At 31.5% G+C, this 14,847-nt stretch overlaps 1 protein-coding gene and 1 long non-coding RNA gene across 2 annotated transcripts; both read left to right on the forward strand.

The window, feature by feature from the left end:
* The first annotated feature begins 1,876 nt into the window (after nt 1-1,876).
* On the forward strand, nt 1,877-6,597 carry LOC134723038 (uncharacterized). The gene is made up of 5 exons (XM_063586671.1): nt 1,877-1,994; nt 3,226-3,320; nt 4,867-4,981; nt 5,797-5,808; nt 6,548-6,597. Exons 1-5 carry the CDS (start codon nt 1,877-1,879, stop codon nt 6,595-6,597), a joined length of 390 nt encoding a protein of 129 aa, XP_063442741.1.
* A 97-nt stretch (nt 6,598-6,694) lies between these two features.
* Nucleotides 6,695-10,975, forward strand: LOC134723787 (uncharacterized). The gene is made up of 2 exons (XR_010108178.1): nt 6,695-6,784; nt 10,527-10,975. It is a non-coding gene; the product is annotated as an uncharacterized LOC134723787 (long non-coding RNA).
* Nucleotides 10,976-14,847: the final 3,872 nt, after the last annotated feature.

The raw sequence follows: 14,847 nt of genomic DNA on the forward strand, positions 1-14,847 counted from the left end.
TTAAAACGGAATATTTATAAACAAGGTCTTGGCATATTCCGATGATGATTATTAGGTAAAAAGACGAGACTTTTTTTTGGCATACATTTGGTTTATCAGCTTTCTGCTCTTACACTGGTGACGTTTAACAAAGTCTGAGTAGCAGCTGCAAATTGACTGATGATGAGTTTGTTGGTTTTGATATAATGTCCTTTTGATGATCACATTTTTTCATCGCTTCCTATTTATTAATTCGGCTTTGAACTCTTATACTTACAGAAAAAAAAATATAATCAAAATAACGATATTCGTTGTTGTATTGGTTGATTTCGATGTATTTAACATTTTTGTGAAAAAATATTTTAATACGTGACCATTGATCGCTACAGAACGATAGGAAAGCCTGTGGCAACATCACTTGGCATATTTTAACCAATGAAAAGTAAATCATCAGAAAAAATAAAAATGCAGCGACATGATTAGTATATGACTATAACAATTACATTTTATTGCTAAATAATCTGCTAAAATGATGATCCTTTTTTATTATTACATGTTTTTGACGTTTTTACACGACAAAACAGCTGACTGCTATAAAATATATTTTTTCTTAGTCGTTAAAGATGTCTTTAATTCCTATTTATGTTCAATTCTGCCATAAAATTACGCAGCATTGGAGACGTTGAAAAATAGCTTTCAAAAGAAACTAATCTTGCTTCAGTCTTTGGATATTTTCTTTCAGAGGTAAGCATACAAATGATTTATGTAAAAAAGATATGACACGAAGTATAATGATAAACAATCATGTATTTATGGTTTACCAAAATATGACATGGATGTACACAAGACAAAATTTCACCTCTATGAATTTTTTTTTCCATCTGGGTGTTCATTGGAAGGATTTTGATCAGCTCTCACTACGCCATATACATCGTGTTTCCTTTGCAAAGTTGTCAAGGGTATAACCGAAACATACAAACACACATTCAAATCATTCGTTCGTTGGACTTTATCTATAATTTTTTATTTTACGGAAAGGATTTTATCTCGGTTATATTTTGAAACCCTTACATCTAAACATATAATTAGAAGAAGAGGTGGAATACAAGACAAATGCAAGTTGTGAATAAAGAGAAAGGTGAATGTCTTCTGAATTAATTTCACACCAAGATTTTGTTTTAAGTTTTAAATCTCTACTCAAATTCATAGATTCACAGTCCCTAAACGAAAGTTAAAAATATTATACCAAATTTGAGCACTGAGTTTTTCTCAAAAGTGTATTAAAACATCACATATCAGTTTGTTTTAGAAATATGAGTTTGACTGTCCCTTTGGTATCTTTCGTCCCTCTTTTATCAAAACCAAAACAATTTTGGAATTAAAGATGTCTAATGGTTTACGATCCACTATCAAATAAATTGAGCGCAAACCTCTAAATTGTGGCTTTCCCAAATATGTATTGCAAAATTGTGATAGTTTAAATACTGATATCAGACTGTCAAAAGTCATGTGAACATAAAACCGGTATAAAGGAAATTTTTCGATCGATTTTTCATTCTTTTTAATTTTCAAATTCACGTGGCAAAAGAGTAGCAAAATGAAACATGTTCTTCCTTTAGTAATACTAATAACATTGATGAATGCTGAAAACAAATACAAAGATTTCAAGTAGGAAAAAGTCAAATAACAAAAATACAAAACTCCAAGAAAATTCAGAATGGAAAGTTCCTAAGCAAATGAAAAAATCAAATATTTTTAGTGTGTTTAGATGTTCAAGAAGGGAAAACATTTAATTGAGGTATATTGTATTGTTTGTTCTTATCAAAACTTTTCTGTATTGACAAGGATACATGTATCAGACTATATCTGTTTCATAAATACATTTATTCACAGGACAATGTCAGTGTTAACACTGGCCCTCTTATTGGTTGGCATATCATCAACATTAGCATGTGACTGTGCCAGGTACGCTGAATTTAAAACTATCCAACAGCAGTATTGTGAGGCAGATTTTGGTATGCATTATATGGTTAACTATGTTTTTCAATACTCATTGTATTAACATATTCTAATTGTCCTTCCTAAACAAATATATACAGTTCATTGTTATGCTGATGGTAATTCAAACAAATAAATTAAGTCTATCGACGGGTGACTCATGTGGAACAGGATCTTTTTACCCTTCCGGAGCACCTGAGATCGCTCATATTTTTTTGTGGTGGGGATCGTGTTGCATTATCTATATTTTTTTTATGTTGTTTCTTTTGTACTCCTATTTGTCTGTTTATCTTTTTCTTTATTACCCATGGCGTTGTCAGTGTATTTTCGATCTATGAGTTTGACTGTCCCTCTGGTATTTTTCGCCCCTCTTTTATACAGTTTAGTTAATTTTTACACTTATATCTATGGATTCCACTGTGAAAGACACAATCTAGAATGCCAATGATAATTTTCGCGCTTATGTAGATATATTGCAAGCTAAATAAATGTATTTTAAGCATCAACATAAGTACCTACACATATCAGTTCAACCGCCTAAGATGATATTTGCTTTAGCTATTAAAGATCGCGATGTGTCTACTCGCATCCCTTCGACACACTGTATGAATGAAAGAACCGTGAAAGTCAGGTTGTCATCTCTTCAAATTTAATTTTCTATTTTTCATAATCATGTTTCTGATATTATCTTTAAGCTATGTTGACCATAATTGGTAGAACAAAAAAAAAAAGATTTAAGACTCGCCTGTTTAACAAAGAAAAAGCAAACACGTGTGCACATATATATTTTCAGAAGTTTTGAACATGTGATAAAATACAATTTCCACTTACAATGATATTGCCAATATATACTGGCGGACTTTAAAAACTAAACACACAATGTGTTGATTTGTTTACCAAATCATGATTGATCCTCGAATAACTCATACACTGGAATTTCTCTTGAGACCCATTATTGGCTTTTGAAAGTGTCTTGCTCTTTGGTCGGGTTGTCTCTTTGACATTTTTCCATTTTAATTCTCAATTTTACTACACATATTTCTTTTTTTTTTTATTGGAAAACGATAACTGACTAACTAAATAAAGGTGATCGGAAAAAAACAGATCATACATTGTTTTCCCAAAGCAAACGAACTCAATTTCACTAATGTTGATAATATAAGAATACTTGTATGACCGACATGATTATGCATTTTATATTAGTTTTCGTGTGGATATAGACCATTATGTGTTTTTTTTATATTGCAGTAATTGCTGGACAGGTGTTTGGATCTGAGAATGCTGAAGATGATCAAGGAAATGCCAATATAAAACTAAAAATTAGAATAACGAATTGGTACAAGGTATCATCATACGTTTAAACCGAAACCTTATATCGTTTTTTTCCCAATATGATACACTTTTCTTTATAAAGAATACCAGCTGGAGATCATTTTCAGAAAGACATACATTGTGTTAATTCCGCTATTAACTATATAAGATTTCTTAAATTTTTGTCCATTTAATTTCAGTAGTTTAAGAAGGCGCAAAAGTAAGGTTTACCGCCTCAGTGTGGAATTCCATTTTCCCCAAATTCAGTGTTAAAATTCAGTTGAACACAATTGACTTGCATGAAATAGAACTTTAATCAAAACTCCAAAGGGTTGTATATATAATTAAGTTATTCTCAAATGTATATTTTCTAAGCCAGTTTTATAGCTGATGAATGCATTGCTGTATAACTCGATTTTAGACTCAATCTTGAGAATAAGGGAAAAACACATGCGGTAAACGCCAATTATAACTGCCAGTTAATCACTTAAAAGATAGTATAGGGTCGTCATAACCCAATCGATTCATGAATGAAATAGTTCCACAAGAAATGATAAGTATTTTATAGGGACAAAGAAGACATCTAGGATGAAATGATGCATAACTTATTTAAAAGACAATTACCTGGTTGAATATATATATATATTTATATATATATACAACTCGTCTAAACATCAACCCAACAATGTTAGATCTGTAAATTAGCTTTCGCAAATTTTTGGTTCTTCCCTCGCCGGGATTCGAACCCATGCTACTGTGATATCGTGACACCGAATCGCCTGCACTGCAGCCGTCCCGCTAGACATATATGCAACACATACAGCAATTGCAACACCAACACCAACAATAACTAACAGTATCAATGTCTTGTACCATCTGTGTTTTCAAGACTAAAACAACACCATCTTTTGTCACCGCTTGTGAGACCGTGAATTAATGCCACTAATTCACCCATGAAAAGACAAACGTTAGGTTTCGTTTATAAACATAAAAAGATAATACGATTGTCAATGAGACGATTATTAGGGTGTTAATGCCCTTTAACGTCAGGCGTCAAACAGTCATTTTCGGCTACCGTTGGAGTCAAATTGAAACAAATTTTATCGTGATACGTCAAATTTCTCAAATCATTATCGTAACCGTTATTTCTATAAAAAAATAGCGTCACTGGTTAAATTCAGATGATTTTTTATCGCCTAAAAGAAAATGCACATTTTATCGTCATGCACTAAAAATTACCGTTAACGTCATTTGGCTAGAATTTATACCGTTATACGTCATGAATGTACCTCCATTACTACCCTCTATGATGTACCTCCTTTTATTCTGATTTTTTTTAAAAATTTTATTATAATGATAGATGACAAATATGACTGTATCAAGGAATTTTGTAAAGGTTGTCTTGTGATCACCAAATTGTACACTCCGTTTATAGCAGTTCTTTAATATAACATTGAGATTGTGCAGCCTTTACTTTGAAACAGTTTTAAACAGTCATAATGAACGAAGGATGATTGGTTGTCTCTATGTACTGTTGTAACCATCGATCCATTTATAGGATGTATCTGTCTTTTATAGGGAAAACCAGACAACGAACATGTGTTTGATTTATATCGTACCCATGATTTATATACGTATGGAACCCGCGACAAGTGCGGATTACCACTTGTAAAAAGTTCGTACGTCCTTGGAGGTAAGTGTTTATAAAAGTATTTAACAAAAGAAAAAGAAGTAAAATCACTTAAATACTGAACTTCGAGGAAAATTCAAAAAGGAAAGTCCCTAATCAAATGGCAAAATCAAATGATAAATGGACAACAAATGTCATATTCCTGACTTGGTACAGACATTTTCAAATGTAGAAAATGGTGGATTGAACCTGGTTTTATAGCGCTAAACCTTTCATTGGTACAACAGTCGCATCAAATTCTATTATATTGACAACGATGAGTGCACATAACAAAGACTCGATACACTCATCATAGATACCAGGATTGAAATTTTGAATTTGGGCCAGACGCGCGTTTTGTCTATAAAAGACTCATCAGTGACGATCGAATAAAAAAAAAGTTTAAAAGAGACAAATAAAGTACGCAGTTGAAGACAATTGAAAACCAAATATCTGCAAATACAGTTAAGGTTACCTATTCCTGTTGTAAAAAAAAAGCTCAAGCGAAAAATATCACGTGTTGTGTCATTTTGTTTGTGATTCGTTTTTGTCTTATTTCGGTGTTGGTCTTGTATGCCTTATTGACTAATATTTGCTCTAATAACGCTTGTCGAGTTTAATTTATTCTTATTGTCAGTAGACAAACAGATATTATGATACTTGACTTTTAATACAAAAAGGGCAATTTCCTTTAATATCACAGAATATCTCTCTGCAATTCGAAGACTCTTTTCACGTCACATTGATAAGGATTTTAAAGCATTGTTGGCTATTAAATTGCTAAATAAAACAAAGTTGAATGTTTTATGCAAAATATTTAATGGCATTATACATTTCAGGTAAACGAAAGGGTGAGTACATATTAATCAATTTTCACGATTCTGAAAAAAAAAATATAAAGTTGAACCAATACAAAAAAAAAAAATAGGAATAAAGAAAAACCAATAGTTTAATCTTTAAGCTCAAATAAACTCATCATTGATACCAGGATTAAAATTTGTATTTACGCCGACGCGCGTTTCGTCCTCAAAAGTCTCATCAGTGACGCTCGAATGCAAAAAAGGTAAAAAGGTTAAATAAAGTACGAAGTTGCATACAATAAATTGCTACCAAAAGGACAATAGGAAAAAAATAAGTCGAACAATACAATCATACAATTAATAATAGAAATTATTAAGTTTCTTAGAAAGATAATTGGCAGTGCTACGTGTATGTAGTAAGGATAGATAGGAAAATTTATTCTGGGAGCTATATATTATTACTATTTAACGCCTAGTAAAACTGATTGCATGAAAAGTGGTTAATATTATTTGTTTGCTTAATCGTGTTTTCCTTCTTCCAAATACTTATAACCTCGACTTTGTCCACACTTTTCATAACTCCAACCGTTAAATGAGTGATATTAAGTGATTAGGCCTTAAACAACTGTATTGTTAGAGACTTTAAATAATGATTGGCAAAGGTTTACCAGATAATTGCTGAAGTGGTCATTGTTCTAAATCTCGGAACCAACTGGTATGCGTGTTTTAAGGTTTATTTAAAAGTGCGTATGGAACCATGATGAATATGGTAATTTTTTTTTTATATTAGGTGGTAAACTATGGATCAGTGAGTGTGATTTGAGGTGGTCATTGTTCTAAATCTCGGAACCTACTGGTAGGCGTGTTTTTTTTTAAGATTCTTTAAAAGTGCTTATGGAACCATTATGAATATGGTAAAACTTTATTTTTTATATTAGGTGGTAAACTATGGATAAGTGAGTGTGATTTAAATTACCCAGGAAATGACCTACCATGTGAGGATTATAAAAGAGGATGTGAATGTACGGTAAGTCACGTGATATTCTTAGACTGTACTTATAATCTAGATGATATGATAAGAAAATGTACAGCGGCGTTTAAGACTAGGCCCGGCTTGTTGTAAACATTTTATTGATTTAAAAATCGAAAACAGTCTCAGTAAAAATCTTTAAACTCATGTGAAATGAGTTTCTTGAAATGTTAATGTTCTGGAAACTAATGCACCAATGCATGCATTAAATACTACAAAAAGTTTTCCATGCATGTTTTCTAATATTTAGTATTATCAACACATTAAATATCAACCAGTGAAAGGTGATGCAAGCTGAATAAATTTTGGGTTTGTTACTAAAGTATTTTGGATCGAGATAGACAAAAAGTACAGAGCACGACAGTCAAGTGACTTAAAAAAAAAAAGACATGTGTTTTTAAATTTTTCAGGAGTTCCCATTTATTGATTAAAATATTCCTTAAGTAATTTGGTGTATTAAATTTGTTCATTAAGAATATGTTATTTCTATTTACCATCATTATTCCATTACGGTTTTCTTTTGGACTTACGCAGTGCTATGGCCGAAGTTATGACGAGAGGTTTCGTAGTTGAGTCACTACATAGGAGAAAATTGCGTCAAATTTGTGTCTGGGAAGTCATTAGTCTATTATCGGTAAATTTATGAAGATTTTGAAAACATAACGGATTTTCTTTTAACTAATGTTCACGTTTCTTTCTTTTAGAGTAAAAATTAAGTATATAACACATGCTAAACTTTCCAAAATATTTTTTTTATGACCTTAATATAAGAATATTAGGGAAGGAGGTTGAATCTTTGATAACAAAAACATAAACGCAATACTAATAGATACGTTATTACATGTAAAGACGATAAAAAAATATAAATGCATTTCATACAACAGCAAAACTATATTCACAGTACTTTGTTAGAAGCGATATTCGTGGTGAAATTTTAACTAAAAAAACAAAAAGAATTAGACGCAACCTTTAAAGGTATAACATGTTTCTCATATTTGGAATGCTATGTGATATTTACCGAGAAATATAGCGGCTGTATCAACGAGTCTGTCCTAGAACTTGGCTAGAATGTGTCTGATTGATTATCTTAGGACATGTCAAAGTTCATTTAAAAAAGTTTCATCAAATAAAATATGTCCTAAAGTAACGATATACAAATAGGTATTTTAGGATTGTCTTAGGAAATTCCAAAACGTAATGATGTCATATGTCGAAATAAAAACAATGGATTAGCATAAAGTCGATAATGAAAATACTAATACAATATTTAACTATAATAACTGTACTGTATTAGAATTAAACCAATCAAATAACATATTATTTAATTTATGTAAAATATTCAATTGTGTTACTATATTGTAAATTTGTAGACAAATTTGATCCATAAAATACTTCAAGATATTTACAAAGAGTGTTTCTAATACTCAATTGAGTTTTGTGGAATAATAAGCATATTTCAAGAACTTTGTTTGTGTGTTTAATAATAAAGAAAATGTGGAAATATTTAAATTTCGGTTTCAGAAAAAAAAAATGACTTCTTTTTTTAAACTAAATAAATGCTGATTCACATGAAATTAGGTAGACATAAGGAAAAACTCTTGGTGATATAGATATATTTTTATATCTCTAAATAGGTTTAATGATGAGATGAAAATTTTTGTTTTATTTTGTATGGTTTTTAATCTCATTAGAATCTAATTTTTCACTTTGCTCCGTTAGATTTTAATGATGTTATACGATTTCAAAAAATCATAAAATAGTAGTTAACATCGGTGTCTTGTTTAGTGTGAAACATTTCACATGCTTCTTGTACTTACTTTCAAATTGATTTAAGTTATTACTTGATACAAACGGATCAAATGACTTTAGAATATCATCTAATTTTTATGTTATTAACATATGTTCATTCCAAACATATTTTTTTTATAAAAAGTAATAAAACATTTTAATTTTCTTTATTTCTTTAAATTCATAATAATTTTACCTCTAAATCTTCTATTTTTCCTTATGAGAAAGTGATAAAATGTTGCATTTCTATAAAGTTCATTAATTATTTTTAACAGTTAAATACTTATAAAACACTTATTGTTATCATATAAACATCTATTGAAATATTTTTGTTGGCATTCAAGGAATAGGTACCATATAAAATGTTGGCATTCGAGGAAGACACCATATGTTTTAACTTGTATGCATGGATTTTTGTCTCCACGGCTTATATATCACATATTCCATTTATGCACATGGTCTTTCATTACACATAGCAATTACAAAGAAAACTATCCTCAGATTTGTAACGTTATCATAATATTTGTGGCTCCAAAAAAAGGGATATATAAACTATCATAATCTTACAAAAACGCAAACTTTGGCAGTTTGTCATTTGAATGGGAAAACACATATTGGAACATTATGGTTTTTATTCATACAAAATAAAGACATTATGTCATACATGTAGAAGGAAATTTTATAGAGCTGTTTCCGTCAATGACGTAAGGCAGCAACCATTTGATTTTCTGGGGGCGGGGGAGGGGGGGGGCTATGTTTTTTTATGGAAAAAAAAAGTATGTTTCCAGTTTTTGGAGAAAAAAATAATTTGTTTTTGATTCTGAGAAAAAAAATGTGTTTGTTTCATCCTCAGCTGCCACTCTATGTCATGCTTAAATTGAAAGAAAAAATTTGTCAAACCCCCCCCCCCATATTCCCCCCAGAAAATCAAATGGTTGCTGCCTAATAACAACCAAAAGAAGAAATATCAACAAATAATTATTCAAAATTATTACAATAGACAAGTGTTCTACCTAAACTTTGTAAAGCTCTAAATAAATATAAAAAAAAAGAACAAACGACAGATTTTTTTAACGATTTTCTAAAAACTGAACATATAAAAAAGAAGATGTGGTATGATTGGCAATGAGACAACTGTCCACAAGAGACCAACATGACACAGACATTAACAACTATAGGTCACCGTACGGCCTTCAACAATGAACAAAGCCCATACCGCATAGTCAGCTATAAAAGGGCACAATAAGACAATGTTAAACAATTCAAACGAGAAAACTAACGGACTTATTTATATAAGAAAATGAACGAAAAACAAATATGTAACACATAAACAAACGACAACCAGTGAATTACAGGCTCCTGACTTGCGACAGGCACATACATAAATAATGTGGCGGGGTTATGTACATGCATATTTAACAGGACTAACACTTTTTAATATTCAATATTAAATAGAAGAACATAACATACAGTAAAATTTGACATGGAAAATCAGTCAACCCTCTGATAACGGTATTCAAAACTGTGTCTTCTAAATAAATTATAATGAACAAAAAGCAACAAGGTAATACGACAACAAACTATCGAACATGTATGTATGCTAATGTAACTTAAAAGTAGAAAATGCAATTAAAAAGACGATTTTCTCATTTAGATTTAATATAACACAGCTACATTTTTGAGTACAAGATGTTCGTTTACTCGTCTTTGTCTATTGATTCACAACCTACCTACACCAAGCATTTGAAAAACTGTAAAACGCTATTGTGCTTGTCCATTGATGAAGGACGTGTGTCGGTTTCTAGTTTTCTATTTTTGATGAAAATGAGATTTCTTGTTCCTGTCACTTCAATGACGTTTATCCATGATAGCTTAATGGTTCTCGCATACTAGTATACTTAATGTAACGCTTTCTTTTTTTCTTTTCTAAATCATTAAATTGAAAATTTAGATAAAAAGATGTAATGGAATTGGTCATTGCCAACCTGTTACAAAAGGATGCACCTACAGAGGGTTTGATGATAGATTAAGTGATGCATGTGTACCAGTAGCATATGACAGATGTGAATGGAAAACATGTAATAAAATGCAGAAACTTCAAAGTGCGACAAACGTGGTACAAGTTCCATCAGGAAATGGCATTTCTGTAGTGTCAGGCCCCAGCGGCTGGCAAGATCCTTATTTCGGTTCGTCCAATAATATTCCAGTTATGCAACCAGTATATCCAATTAATAATGGCCAACCAGATAACAACTACCCGCCGGCTACTCGTGCTTGGCCGGCAACCAGTAGACCTAGGAGGAATACTGCTGTCCCATGGTGGTTAGAGCCTAGTCATTTTGACGATTATTAGCTTGGTTTATATTTAAATGTAGATAAGAAAATAAAAAAAAACCATCGTTACTAGTGCTTCATAAATTTATCCGTTAGTAGTAAAAAGCATCATGAAATGCCTTTTATTTATTTTCTTAAATATTTACTAATCCTGTAGCAGAAAAGAGGGGCGAAAGATACCAGAGAGAAATTCAAACTCATAAATCGAAAATAATTCGGCAACGCAACGACTTAAAAAGAAAAAAGACAAATAACAGTATATAAGACAGAACCTAGAAAACGAAAAACCAAACTACACGAACCCCACCAAACACTAGGGGTACTCTCGTGTGCTCCTTAAAGGTAAGTAGAAGCAGCCTTAGACTTTCATTAAATTGTGTACCTTTTGTTTTTTTTACATTCTGTTTATTAAATTCTTTGCAAAATATTATGACACACGATAAAAATCGGTAATATTCAGTCAACGTAGGTACTGTACTACTGATAACAAATCCTGTTCATATAAAACTACGTTCTTCATTTTTAAAAATTTCAAATGCACTTACATGTAGAAGGTAATTTCAAAAAGCAAAAGACAAAAAAATAGATTTGTTTATTTTAACAGTTAGACGTGCCTTATATGCCGGAGAACATTAAGATTACAAGCAATCTTGGCCAGGCTTTTTCAGAATTCGTATTGTCATCTGATGAGGTCACACAATAAATTTTGAGGGCTTTTTTCTATGCTTGCATGATCTTTTTGCCTGACCCGTCCTTTTGTCTGCTTTCTGCAATTGTTTTATTATCATACTTGTTGATGTTTCGATTTCCGAGTTTCCCAAAATAATAATAATAACGACAATAGCAAACTAGAATTTGAATCGTGATGCACAATTATTTGATCTATAAGACAAAAGAGGCAATACGAAAAAAGGTTTTCTTCTTCTATTTTATAAGTTATCAGATTCGTCTTCTTTAGTTATTAATAAACCAGTTTACTTCCTAAAAAGATAAATACAAATTGACAGTCATGTACAGTGCTGTACGTAGTTAAAAAAACCCACACAAGGTATGTTTGTATGATTTGTAGGACGTGGAAGTAGCAAGCATAACATTCTAATTCGATAATAATGGTACTGATCTGATGTTACTCTCATGGATTACAGTATACCTGCAGATATATCGATATATTTTCAGTCAAAACAATCTCTATCTGTATCTCTTTATGAATGTTTTGCGTCAGAAGTGATGTTTTGGATTTACCTTCACCATTAGCGCTTACCAATATAGGAATTTGACAGCTGTTGTCCATTCGTTTGACGTGTTTTGTTATTTGAATTTGCCATGTGATTAGGTACTTTCCGATTGAATTTTCCTCGGAGTTCAATATTTTTGTGTTTTTACTTTTTGGAAGCAAAAAAAAACCAATAATGGCATATGAATAAAATTGAGAATGGAAATGGGGAATGTGTCAAAGAGACAACAACACAAACATAGAGCAGACAACAGCCGAAGGCGACCAATGGATCTGTAGCGAGAAATTCCCGCACCAGGAGGAGCCCTTCAGCTGGCCCATAAAAAATATGAAAGTAGTTCAGTAATAATGGACGTCATACTAAACTCCGAATTATACACAAGAAACTAAAATTAAAAATCAGACAAGACTAATAAAGGCCAGAGGCTCATGACTTGGGACAGGCGCAGCAACAATGCGGCGGGATAAAACATGTTTTTTGAGATCTCTAAGCTACCCCTTTACCTCTAGCCAATGTAGAATAAAGAAACGCACAACAATACTCAGTTTAAGAGAAGTCCGAGTACGATGTCAGAAAAAGTAACAAAAGAAACTAAACAAATTGACAATAATACATAAATTGACAAAGGACTACTAACAGTTACTGACATGCCAGTTCCAGACCTCAATTAAACTAATTGAAATGTTATGTCTCCATCATATGAATATCAAGCACGATCCCTCCCATTTGCGGCTCAGTAGTATACTATCATTTGTTAGAACTTTATTATATAATGACATGTAAAAGCTATTCCCTTTGTACATTTTATTTGTGTGTTGACTTCGAGGCGGGAAATTGAATAAAATACATATACACTGACATGTCCTTGGTTGACTGGACCAGACAACAAACTGGTATTTTTTTATTTTAACTTCAGTATTTGGTTCAATCGGTATATGCTGTGTCTCGGCTTATATTATTAAGGCCAATATGTGGCTCATTTAAGCTTGTTTATCCCAGCAACATTCTATAGGTGACTATCTAAAGTTCAGTGGTTGTGGTTGGTTCATGTTTGTGTTGTTGTTTTCATAAATTCATTTGTTATAAATTAGGTCGTTTTCTTTCTCAAAATCGTGCCTCTTTTCTAATATTATAGATGATATGGGATTTTCGCATTGTTGAATGTCATACAGTTGCCTACATGTATAATTAATTACATTCATTTCATTTGAACTTTGTTGATGATGATTGCATAATTGGCAATCAGCCATCAAAATTCAACTGATGTGAATAAAGGCAACCATATGTAACCGTATGGCACTCAACATCGAGTAAAACAGATACCATCTATAAAAAAATATGTACAGAATATTTATGGTTATCCTAATCAAATGTGTGTATAAAATACTGAGGACATTCAACCCTATTCAAATGTATATAGATTAACGAACATGTATCCTATGTAAATATATGGAGAATAAAACGGATTGTATGAAATTTATGACGAACTTGTTGAGGTATTGTAGGAAAGAGGAAAAGATCAAGATTTATAGGCTTTCGATATTACGATAACTATTACTAAAAAAAGAAATTTCATTGCAGAAATCATAGGTGTAAAAGTAAACTCATATGTAATTAATTGTATTTTCTAGTAAAACAATTATTGGGGAAAATAAAAATTGTTTTCCATTAGATATATAGAGAATAATACATGGCAAAATACGTATCATATGTCGTATCATCCCGAGACATCAATATCAGCCCGAGGGCCTTTAGGCCCGAGGGATGATATTGGGCGAGGGTGATACGGCATGTGATACGGATTTTGCCATGTATTATACGCTTTATCATATATTTCAAGAAGAGTTTTATATTATATGAACTGTTTTCTGATCCATAGCAATGGGTTACCTTCAGTTCTGCTTTTGTCTTGTTTCAAAGCTTTAAAATAACTGCTCCATTATTTATACGAAGCACCTAGGTTACCTTACAATCTGTTGTTTTGAAAATATTTTGTTTATTTTTGTATATATTTGAGTGTATTGTATTTTTTATAGTTGCATTTAGTGTGCCAAAAAATTTGTTGTAAAAACTTGGTTCGTGACGTCACATACAATATGAAAACTTGATGTTAGTGACGTTACATACCAAACAATGACGTCATTCAAAAAATTGACCTATTTTTAGAAAAAAAAATCTTAAGCAAAAAAAAACAAAAAAAACTGACTTTAGTTTAAAAAAAAAAAAAAAAAAAAAAAAAAGGTATGCGATACGGATTTTACCATGCGATACGGGGTATGCGATACGGGTTTAGCCATGCGATACGGGGTATGCGATACAGGGTAGGTGATACAGACTGGAAAAAAGAACCTTTATTAGATATACAAAATAGCTGTATTTTGTACTAAATATATGATAAATAATAATATTGTATTTTTTTTTAATTTACGAGCGTATTTGGCATTTTCCATGGTTTGGAACCAGTCGGGGTTATGCCAAAGCGCAAAGTATTTAGAATTACTGTATGCAATACACGTGGATAAAAAACTTAAAACGTTGACAAAAATCTTAGAAGTTTGAAACATCCGTTTTGGACAATAGTCTAATGCGTATTAAAATTTAAGCTTAAACTGATAACAAAATGCAGTAAATATGTTAAATAAAAACAGAATAAACAACACACTTTGATATTCACTCGTATGAAAATGTGATAGAACTAGCAGA

Source organism: Mytilus trossulus, chromosome 6 (genome assembly GCF_036588685.1).
Source record: "Mytilus trossulus isolate FHL-02 chromosome 6, PNRI_Mtr1.1.1.hap1, whole genome shotgun sequence".
NCBI classification, from domain to species: Eukaryota; Metazoa; Mollusca; class Bivalvia; order Mytilida; family Mytilidae; genus Mytilus; species Mytilus trossulus.

Coding starts and splice junctions, on each gene's coding strand:
- LOC134723038 (XM_063586671.1), top strand. CDS start 1,877: ATGTCAGTGTTAACACTGGCCCTCTTATTGGTTGGCATATCATCAACA. Junction 1,995..3,225: donor GTATTGTGAGGCAGATTTTG/GTATGCATTATA, acceptor TTTATATTGCAG/TAATTGCTGGACAGGTGTTT. Junction 3,321..4,866: donor GAATAACGAATTGGTACAAG/GTATCATCATAC, acceptor TGTCTTTTATAG/GGAAAACCAGACAACGAACA.